The sequence below is a fragment of the Pinus tabuliformis genome, chromosome 1_2 (genome assembly GCF_031772625.1).
Source record: "Pinus tabuliformis cultivar Carrire ecotype Pingquan chromosome 1_2, CPIR1, whole genome shotgun sequence".
NCBI classification, from domain to species: domain Eukaryota; kingdom Viridiplantae; phylum Streptophyta; class Pinopsida; order Pinales; family Pinaceae; genus Pinus; species Pinus tabuliformis.
Window position 1 is genome coordinate 1081969187 of NC_142298.1, and position 11786 is coordinate 1081980972.

Consider the following 11786-nt stretch of genomic DNA (forward strand, 5'->3'; position numbering starts at 1 on the left):
ACAACTCATCTTTGCAATCCGTTTTATTATTATATAGTTCCATAACTGGATATCTAAGTGATAGTACATGAACACAGGTATGAGGAAGGTGAATTTTATAAATCTCATCATGATTATTTCTCGGATGAGGTATGACCTTATGAGTTAGCCAATGTCCCGGTAACCTTTGTTTTGAAGTTTTGGATTACTTATAGATGTTCAAACTAATATTTCTTTCCAACTGTACTCTAGAAATTTATTTTATGCTGAGAACCCATATTTGGTTGTGCAGTTCAACTTGAAATGAAGCCAAAGAGTTGCAACAATGCTGATGTATCTAAGTAATGATGTAGAAGGGGGAGAAACACATTTTCCCTTTGTAAGTGTGATCTTCGTCCAGAAATCGTGAATTCAAATTTACGTTGACAAGGCTAATTCCTAGTCTTTTTTAATTTCTTATAATTGTGAGATTCAATTTTAGAGTTCATATTCTTAGGCTTGAATTTGAAATGTCTATATCCCATTTTCAGATTGAGGCAGTTTCTCGTGCTTGTGATATAGCTTGATTCCTGTTTGTGTTTTTCCAAATTCGGTCATTTTCAAAGATTGAGGCAGTTTCTTGTGCTTTTGCTGTAGCATGGTCTGTGCTTGTGTTTTTTCCAGTTGGGCTGTGCATTATTGTAATTAGAGGTCGAGCGAGACCAAGGAGCATCGATGGAATGAACAATAAAAAAGGGTCTAATATGCTTCCCTTCCCCCTTCCGCACGTATTGACTGATACAACTCCTATTTTATCGAGCAAAAGGGTTGATTACGAATCCTATATCGATGGACAAACTCGATTCGTTTCCCAAGCTGCTTGGTCTCTTCCATAGATCAACTATCCTATTCATTAATGAATAGGATTTTGAATCCCTTAAATGAAGATAGATGCAAAATTTTGCACACAATGTGGAGTTGAATTCGTTGATTCTCACAAGGGTTTGCCTGTTTTGAACACCCAAATAAATAACTACCAACTCTCAGGATCTAATGTTATTGATCTTATGAATTTTTCATTAGTGCAGATATAGAGATCGATCAGGTTGGAGAGGATATAATCCAATATGAAGAGCATTTAAGTGAGCAATCGGTGAAATTAAGTGATCTATCTCACATCGGAGGCAGATGGCATATGAAATGATGTATGTGACAGCAAAAGTAAATCGGAAATTAAGTGATGTATCTGACATCAGAGGCAAATCTCAAATAAAATCTTGGTGTTAGATTGCAAGTGAGGTTTTGGCAGTTGAGTGTGACAGGCTCGAACTTCTGATGACTCTTCTGATTATGGACATCGTAAAAGTAGAAGCACAAAGAAAAAAGAAACCAAGAAACAACCACTAACAATAACATCTCGAACGAGGAGCATAGGAATCTACGGCAAGTACTCGGCTATTAGACTATCCAGAGGAGCATACGAATCTACAACAAGTACTTGGCTATTAGACTATTTCCACAAATGTTTAGTACTTACAGTTTTAAGCGTTTGTATTGTATTGTCCCTGCAGATCCCGGCAGGGACTACCGCCACGGTAATGGCTCCTTGTTATAAATAGAAACTAAGTATATATTTGTAAATAGAAAAGCTAACAAAATTATATACACAAACCAGCAACAAACCTTTTCAAAACCATATAAATGATATACCATGCACTTATAACCATCAACACATCGTCAAACACTTTTTGAATCTAAAATCAATTCAAGTATATTGAGGGCCTATTTGCACACAAGAAAACATGAACACATGACTATAATACCTAAAAACCTAAATGATAAACCAACCAGATTTTATGCTTGAAAGGCAAGTATCTTGATAATCTTTGAAACGACATGGTTCTTAAAGGATAATCAATAGTGCCAATTAAAAAACACAATGCTGTCTTAATAACAATTTATATATGTCTAGGATTCATTCAAGGAGCAAGGCAAAATTGATATAGTATCAAAATAACATAACATAATTAAGTCAAAATAACATAACAAAAACAAATTTATAAACCAAACAAATTTATAAACTAATGGAGACACTCCTCAAACAATAAGCTACTTGTACCTTGTTTAAGACCACAAGTTCAAAGTTAAACAACATCAATATTAGTTTCATCCAGTAGCCACAAACGCCAGGGCCTGCCCGATCGATTTAATATACCGACCAAATCAAGTCTCTGCGGCCCCTGAAATTCAAATTCTCGTATCACATGAAAACCTATATGTTGCTCGGTGCTTTTCCCTTTTTAATAAAAGGACAGATGATCGAATGAACTAAGCCCTCCAACAGCTCTAATAGGAGCTTCGAACAGCCCTGTAGAACTGTGCTCTTCCGCCTCCTCCTGCTTGGACGCGGGCCTTGTTGTTAGCTGCTCCTCGTACGCGGGCCTTACACCCTGTTTCCGTCTTCGCACCTTGTTAACTGCAATTTGAGAGCGCGCCCGTCGAATCGAACTGCACGGAGGCCCTGGGATTCAAGTGCCCCGGACTTGTAGAAGGCGCTTCACTCGAATGTTCATTTTAAATCAAAGTTTTGCTGCAGATTAATGTGATTTATATCCAACGTAAGAAATTATTGTTGATTTTATTCATTTACCTGGTTGTTTTGGTAAAACCCGATGGAGACATAAATATTTTTCCTAGCCTCTCTGTCATTCTTGGAGGCTGAGTTTGATCTTGTGAGGCTTTTGGGTTTAAGGGCCTCTTTCTAACTTGGTCAAATTCATCAATATTTAGCAGTAGTGTTAGGGTTTTAGGAATGAAATCTGAAACTTTGGCATATGCGTTTAAACTTCTGCCCCGATCTTTCTGTCATTTTGCTTTTGTTTCTGCATATATTGTCCCTTGGCTAAGTTTTCGTATAGCTATTTTTTCTTTGTTTTAATTTTAAGTAATTTGAAAGATTGATTCAGATCTGATTGACAACCCAAAACATTGGCAGGGTTTGCTGGACACGTAAGACCACCTTTTCAGGCACATTATACTTGTGGGTTCTCTTCTTCACAGGCATTTTTAGGTCCTCAAATAGCCACAGTCGGAGTAGGACTGTAGGCTATCGGTTTTGAAGCTTGCATTTTGGTCATGCTAGGTTCATCTGGGCAAGCGGGAGATTTGGCAGACATATTTGAATCCTCTGTAAATCTTGAGGATCAACACATTCAGCAAGGGTACAATGAAGGGTTCAAAGACGGAGTAGAGTTGGGTAAAGCAGAAGGAAGAGATGTTGGTTTGAAGACCGGTTTTGAGACAGGGGAGGAATTGGGTTTTTACAGGGGCTGTATCAATATATGGAAAGCTGCAATTGAAGTTGAACCGACTGTATTCTCTGCAAGGGTACAGAAGAACCTAAAACAACTTGAGGAATTGGCAGATAGTTACCCACTTTTGGATCCAGAAAATGAGTCAGTTCAGGACATTTTGGGAGCCATGAGAACAAAATTCCGAGCCATTTGCGCAACACTATCAGTTCATCTTGAATACGAAGGATATCCCAAGAGTACGGAAGGAACTGAATTTTGAGTGCACAATTTTTCCCTTTGCATAAGTTTTGGCACAGTTACTGATCAAGGCACATATGGAAAGCGTTTTTGCACAGACAAAGAACCATTGCTTTTATTTAGAACCTGATTTGGGCCTAATTAATTCTTGTTTTGGATTGAGTAGATTTAGAACCAAATTCTCACGTGGGCACCTACCCCATGTCTTCAATGTCCGGTGCAATGCACAACAAGTGAGTCTGAAACAGGTGATCCAGTTTGAAGCGACCCCTGTTCTTCAGTCCGTTAAAGCGTTTGCTCCTGCAACAATAGCTAATCTTGGACCAGGATTTGACTTTCTGGGTTGTGCTGTTGAGGGACTGGGGGATCATGTCACTGTAGAGGTGAATGAGGATGTGGAACCTGGTAAGATCGTGATTTCTTTTATCGATGGGGATAATAATCGACTCAGTCTCAATCCAATGAAGAATTGTGCTGGGATTGCAGCCAAAGCAACTATGGAATTGCTGGGAGTTAGGTCGGTGGGCTTGTCACTGGGTCTTCATAAAGGTCTGCCTTTGGGAAGTGGTCTTGGCTCAAGTGCAGCTAGTGCAGCTGCTGCCGCAGTGGCTGTGAATGGTTTGTTTGGAAATAAATTAACAAAATCAGACCTTGTTTTGGCTGGATTGGAATCGGAAGCTGCAGTTAGTGGGTATCATGCTGACAATGTTGCCCCATCTCTGATGGGTGGTTTTGTTCTTGTGCGGAGCTATAGTCCACTGGACCTTATTCCCCTTCCATTCCCCAGTGAGAAAGAGCTCTTCTTTGTACTTGTAACGCCTGCCTTTGAAGCCCCAACTAAAGAAATGAGAGCAGTTCTGCCCAAAAATATCACCATGAAAGACCATATACAAAACTGTAGCCAGGCAGCAGCTCTTGTGGCAGCCATCCTTCAGGGTGATCCTTGTCTCCTTGGAGCCGCACTATCATCAGATTCTATCGTTGAACCAAAGAGGGGGCCCCTCATTCCTGGAATGATGGCAGTCAAGGCAGCTGCACTTGAAACAGGTGCGTTTGGGTGCACTATAAGCGGGGCTGGGCCAACTGCTGTAGCAATCACAGACACTGCAGAGAAAGGGAAGGCTATTGCTGTTGCTATGGTGGATATGTTCCAAAAGAAGGGACAACTGGAAGCTACTGCATCTGTTCAGAAGCTCGATAGGATTGGAGCACGAGTTGTTTGACCGCGTGCAATAGAAATACCGGTCTTTTGCTTCCTTCTGCCTTTAAAAACAATTGAACATTATTTAAGAATAACTATTTTTTTTCCATGGGTGAGTTTGTGAAACCATAATTTCTTCTCAGAAAGAATATTGCATAGAATGAACTCTAAACCAACATATTCTTATCTCTAGTCTTATGGGGTACAAATAGCTGAAGGCTTCAATGTCATAAGAAACATAGAATGAGAATATATCATTTGTTCTATTCCAATTCTTACACATGAAGAAGCCATTGATCTTGACATTTTTGGCATAGGTTGATCTGAGCATATCTTAGGGCAGAAATGGTTGCTTAATAAAAGTGTCAGTGATCACCATTAGGAGCAATGCCACTATTACAAATTTTTACATGTTAGCATTGCCTGTCATCCACAGGATGTACATGTTGTGACAGCCATCCAAGTACCTGCCAGGAATGAAGGAAATGCCTACGTCGTAGTTATATGCTTTTAACTATACGATGGTTGAAGATAAACTCAAAAAGCACATTGCCATTTTTGTTAGAGAATTGACCATTAATAGAGCCATGTATGATTCCAGAGAATTGTTACTTAGCATCATGCCGTTCTATGAAGTATTTTGCCAGCTAAGCTTGAGGATCGAAGGGTAGATTGTTAAATTACTTGAGAAAGAATTGATTTGCCCATCAAAGCCTATTTGATGGGGTGCTTAGGTCCATTTAAGTTGCCATGGAATTTTGTGCACATAAAGCCAAACCAAGATGTTGTACGAAAGATTATTTTCACGCTTCGTTAATCAGGAGTGCATACATATATAATGTACTAGAGGGACTACGCATGGTATTTAAATTTGAAACCCAGCTATACACTACATAGCCAAGAAAAAGGACCTATTGACCTACTCAAAAAAAATCATTCTGGTCAGAGAAGCTGCACTTTATCATTATTAACTTGCTTTACTGGTTTTCAGGGGAGGCTTCAGGCTGAGCTCATGTTTGTTTTATGATCCAATATTCCCCATCTCCTGTGAATTTGATTCAATATCATTGATAAGGTTTGTTGAAATTTGGAACTGGACTTGTTTTAATAATTCAGTGTTCGAAACGGCTTTTCATGTTACAGAAGTTCAGATTTTATTTGTCAAAATAAAAAAACCAGGAAAAAGTTCAACAATGTAAGATGCAGCTCTGTTTTTTAGCTTTGCCATACAGTTGCTTTGCTATACATTTCACATTTCTTTTAGATTAGTGATCTATGTGAAGGTTTGGTGTTACAAAACATCAGTAGTTGCAAGTGCTCGTTTTTTAAAGAGCTGTTGTTCATTATCGTAGTTTAAGGAATCATATCCATATGAGTCTTCTTTCTTTCTCGTAAAACTGATTTGATTATTTAAAAAAGATATCTACAACTGATACCATGGCTTGGTATATGAGCAAGAAGAAAATATAAAGCATACCGAGAAAATCAATACGTCAGACAGAAAATGTTAGTCCATCTACTATGCCTCTAAATTGCCAGTACAAAAGTCTACCTACTAGGTTCTTAATTTGCCAATACAAAAGACTAAGGGTTCAGTACAGAAAATGTTAGTCCATCTACTATGCCTCTAAATTGTCAGTACGATTGTTTACCTACTAGGCTCCTAATTTGCCAATATTAAAGACTAAGGGTTCAGTGTACAACATCTACACGAAATATGCTCATGGGGAAGAGAGCCAAAGAAGACAGAAACACTAGGGAATGGAAGCAGAACTTGGAGCTTGACCTCGGAACTTCTGCTACTTTACTAATCAATGAGCACTCTCATGATTGTCAAATGGAATTTTATCTGTTCAACGTGTGTTTTTGATCTTCACTGATATCTGCTTGCAGTTTGTGCTCTTCTAACTAGTACTTGAGATCCACGGTATCCTTATTACCTGACGATTGTTGCTTGGCTTGTCGTAAGCATTCTTCTGCAGCTATACTCTGAGCATATGTCAGTTGGTGATATATGGGTTAGGTTATAAAGTGGAGGAAAATTCATTGCATTTTGTGGACTTTGTTTCCCATCTTTCTATAATGGATTTCTCTTTCTAACTTGTTAAAATTAGGTTTAACCCTAGTTCAGATGGGAAACTGATTTCTTTAGCTTCCATCCTAGAAAATCATGTCGCGGTGAAACAGGATTTCTTGAGAAGAAAAAAATGCAAGATGATTTGAACTGCGGTTCAATTGGATAAAAGGAAAGATTACCTGAACATCATAACATTGTTGTTCGAATTAAAATAGCTCTATAGCAAGTGAGATTTCTAGAAAGCAAAAATTAATAGGGTGAGTTTCCCATCATTCCCTGGCCTTAATTTTATTGGATACAGATGCATGCGCTGGATGACGAACCGTGAGAAAGGATTTGTTCTTAGAATACAGCTAATGGTAAGGTATGCTCGTTTAAGACATTGGGAACTAGTAAGTACTAGAGATTTTAAGTTCCATCTGGAAGAGAAAACCCTAGATTTGCCAGATGGCCGGTTTTAGGATTACCACTCTTGATGTGTTGTACTTCTGATTCGTAGAAATTTGAATTCAAATATCTGACTTCTATAGGCCAAACTTGGAAGAAAAGATTCTTACTTGTCTAGGAACTATTTAACAATCAGATTGTAAGTTTAGTGTCTTCTTTGATTTTTGATGTTTTTGATTTCTGACTCCAAAGCATTTTCTTTGGAAGTAATTGCAGCTCTGAGTTCTGCTTCATTATTGGTACTGGGTCATCATTTTAGGTTGAAACTAATTTTATTCTTTTCTTGCAACTGGCATTTATTGCACTATTAATCAAGACGCATGCCCATCATTATTGTTACATCCAAGGGCTAGAGGGCAGTCAGATCAGGGCCACCCACCTCCATTGATAAAGAGGGATAGCAAATCCACTTTGGCTGGACTTGAAGGCTATCTATATCTTTCATACAATTGTAAATATTGGATAAGAACTGAATAGTCAAAATTGATCAAATACTACTTCTCCCAAATTGAATGAAGTATTTTAGGAGTAGAAGGTTATGAAGACAACATTGTTTTCCTAAGAAATAAATACTTGTTAGTTGGATCACATCCCACATGGCTATGCTTGTGGAATTATCCGGTTATCCCCAAACACATTGCCTTTCTACTTCGACAAGTTTACATATCCAAAAGACATGCTTAACTATTTTAGATCTTTTGACAAAGCATACAATAGTAACTGTTGAGTGCTATTCAATCAATCCTTCACTACTAAACTGATATGAAATAGTAGAACTCTCAAAGATTATTACACCTTCACTGATACCTTGATTTGAAGTTTGAAATTTCCACTTCTTGTTAAGACATGATTATCTAACAAGTTGGCTGTATCTTTTCATAGAGTTCCTAGCTTTCGGGAGTCCATAAATGCTAAATGGCTTCCCATAAGACCATTCCAATCCCCTCTAATTGGTCTTGATTATCTGAACTTAGATTAAACAAACTACTGAACTTAGATGATCTAAACAAACTATCTTGAGAATCATATGACATATCAACTGCTTGAAGGTTTTTTATGAGCTTGCTAAGAGAGCCTATTGACAGTGTTCTTGCCCCACAAATTACCTCATGTATGAGAGTTTTTCTCTGCTGAATGTTTTCTTGCAAAGTAATAAGTTAGCCGAAGTTGTCAATTTTTTGTTGAAAGTCTAAATTGATTTTGTTATTAACTGCCAACATCAACTGTTATCCACATAATCACAATGCAATTGTGAAGAGACTAAGTTCTACACTTGCTTCACTTAGGAATGCATGAGCCAAGGATCTTAAAAGGCCTTGGCCACACAAACTTCTTTGTGGAGAACCTATCTAGCAAGTATGCCATTAATATGTACAACATTGATGACTAATTTTGCATCTAGCACAATCCCTTTGCACGAATATGATTAAGGTCAAACCCTCTCTCGTCTCTTGGTAAAAGTAAAGAGGTTGGTGAAACCAATGTAAGTTCCCTTTTGTTGCTCTCCCCCCCAACCCTGCGAAAAAAGAGAATGCGCTAAAGAAGTAAAGATGTAGGGTGAGTAATTGAGATGGCTTGCATACATAAGCCTATTGGAGATAGTGGCGCGTCTTACAAGAGGATGTCTTGAGCTGCTCATTAATGAAGATTGTTGTCGATTTTGCAAGGCCTAAAGTGCCTCGGTAGGCACATGGTTGCCAAAGGCATACCTAAATAACAATTTATATGCCTTGTGTGAAGAAGCTTCTATTTCATATTAGGTCATGGAGGCAAGCCATGGAGGCAAGTCTTGTTGCCCTATAAGAAGATCCTCTTAACATTACTTTGCTCATGATGGCTTTAGTTTCATGGCAGTGCAATGTTCCTTCAATGATATCATAGCATAATTGTAGAGTGCACAATGAATCATCAATAAATGAATATTTATTACTTCTTAACACTAGTAAGAGACATCTCTCATATTTGTCCTTCCACTTGAGCAACATTAAGTAGATAAACTAGAGCATCCATTGTAACAACTTATAAATATAGGAGCCAGGGAGTAACCTTGTTTAGTTGACCAGGTAGGCGGAAAGACATCTAATAGATAACATTGACAAATATACTGGAGGGATCAAATGAAGAGACAATTATCACTGGTTTTGTAAAAATGTTCCCAAATCTGAGCTTTATATTATGAAATACCACTTGATTCTTTCATGTGCCTTGTCGAAGTCAACCTTGAGTACTAGAACTATTTGGTTGGATTCTCTTGCCCATTCAAGGCTTTCTCAAGTGGCAATCAAACTATCAAGGATGAAAAGTCCTTTGATAATCACTGCATGTTCAAGGTGGACAACTTATCTAAATGGAACTCCTTGATCTACAAGGATAATCTAGCATATTGAAACATCATTGAAGGAAAGGTCATTTGAATCCCTCCAATTTTCCTTCATGCCTTGTGGCTTTCCCAAACCCTCCTTATATGGTGGGAAATAAAGGGATAGTAGTTGTTGTTGTCGAAGGATTGGGCAGTTGAATTCCTTTCCAACTAGACTCAATTGTGCCGAGCCTTGTGAATGTATTTGCTTTGAGTAGAAATTTCAAGTTACCGTGTCCTTCAATGGTTTTGATAATTTGCTTAGCGCAAAGGATTGCTCCTTGAGTTTTGATGTTTATGATACCTAGCCTCCTTGAAATTCTTAGGAGTGGACTCGAGGAGCAATCCTTTGCGCCAATCATATTGCTCCTTTAAATTCCCTAAGCATATTGAGTTCTTTGAAATTCCTTGAGCAATTATAAATTTGAAATATTTCAATGAGCAATGTAATAAACTTGAAATATTTAAAGGATATAATAAACTTATTTGATTGTGCTTTGAAATTTTTAGGAGTTTTAATTTACATTTGTGTGCATTGATGATGTTAATTAGACCTCCCATCTTTGATCAAGCAATACTGGTTTTCTCTTCGCATGAAGATCACTTCCCTTATATGCATGTAGGCTTTCAAACATTACACCACACATGTTAAGGGGTACTACGTATAACTCCACTTTATAAATAAATATATACTTATCACAAACTTGACCTTACAATGCTTAGTGGTTATGTTATCTTCATCCTTTTTTACCTATCCCAATGGATATGGGCCCAAATGATTAGGAACCTCCAACCCAAACTCGTTGACCAGATTGTTAAAATTGGCAACCAGGGAAAAACTTCATGTGGGTCATCTTATTCATGGCTGATAATATTTTTATTAGATTCCTCTCGTCGAGAGATGTAGGATTGATATAAAGATCATAAGTATTCATGGAGATATGAATTTATTTTGATTATGGAATTATTATCAAGCCGACCTACAACTCATGTAGGCTCAGAAGCCCAACAATCGCATCTATTCAAACACCAACGTTGTGTATAAATATAGGAGGACTTTTCCTCATTTGGACTCACTCATTTCATCACATCTCTCTCTCTACTGCGCAGAAAAGGGTCTCTCTCTCGCACATGTGAAGCCGAAAGCTGTTGAACCTGAAGTTGCAACTGTAGATCCAAAGTTTGACCAGCGTTGACCATCAAATCTCCTCTTTAGAACTATGCTGTAGGTCCATCTGGATCTCCTCTGAAAGCCGCAACTTTTGGTGGTGGAATCAAGTCAATTCGACGGACGGTTTGCAAGATATCGATTGCTCGAGTTTGAAGGAAGTTGCTGAAACTGAAGCTGCAATTGCAGAAGTAAAGTTTGACCTGCGTGGACTAGAAGATTTCCTCATCTGAACTGCGTTGTAGGTTCATTTGAACCTCCTTTGAAAGCCGCAACTTTTGGTGGTGGAATCAAGTCAATCCGACAAACGGTTTGCAAGATATTGACTGCCCTAGTTTGAAGGAAGCTGCTGAAACTGAAGCTGCAACTGCAGAAGTAAAGTTTGACCTGCGTGGACTAGAAGATCTTCTCATCTGAACTGCGCTGTAGGTTCATCTGAACCTCCTCTGAAAGCCACAACTTTTGGTGGTGGAATCAAGTCAATCTGACGGACGGTTTGCAAGATATTGACTGCCCTAGTTTGAAGGAAGCTGCTGAAACTGAAGCTGCAACTGCAGAAGTAAAGTTTGACCTGCGTGGACTAGAAGATCTCTTCATTTGAATTGCGCTGTAGGTTCCTCTGGACCTTCTCTGGAAGCCACAACTTTTGGTGGTGGAATCATGCCGATCCGACGGTCGGTTTGTGAGATATCGTTTGCCCTAGTTTGATGATGAAGCTGCTGATGCTGATGCTGCTGATCTAGGGTTTGCTACTGCTGATATAAATCAGATTTATTGTACTATTTCTCCTGCTGAATTATTGAAGATAAAAGAAGATTTGATCAAAGGGTTTCCCCACACATTGTGGGGTTTGTCCCTGGCTAGCCGCCACATCTTGTGTCGTCTTGGCTTGTTTTCTGTCGATCGTTTAATGTTCTATCTGCACTTTACTTTATGTACATGTGATTGCTAATCTGTGGAATATAATAAGAAAAAGAAGTAAACTGTTATAAGCATAGAACATACCATATCTTAACACAGATCCT

General features: G+C 38.4%; 1 protein-coding gene and 1 pseudogene across 1 annotated transcript; both read left to right on the forward strand.

Annotated features, from left to right (window-relative positions):
* The first annotated feature begins 2162 nt into the window (after positions 1-2162).
* On the forward strand, positions 2163-3650 carry LOC149209902 (uncharacterized). The gene is made up of 2 exons (XM_089396545.1): positions 2163-2576; positions 2954-3650. Exon 2 carries the CDS (start codon positions 3094-3096, stop codon positions 3529-3531), a length of 438 nt encoding a protein of 145 aa, XP_089252671.1. The 5' UTR covers positions 2163-2576; positions 2954-3093; the 3' UTR covers positions 3532-3650.
* LOC149209903 (homoserine kinase pseudogene) lies at positions 3587-5013 on the forward strand (annotated as a pseudogene).
* Positions 5014-11786: the final 6773 nt, after the last annotated feature.

What these genes read in the sequence shown, in the direction of transcription:
- LOC149209902 (XM_089396545.1), top strand. Translation starts at nt 3,094, where the DNA reads ATGCTAGGTTCATCTGGGCAAGCGGGAGATTTGGCAGACATATTTGAA.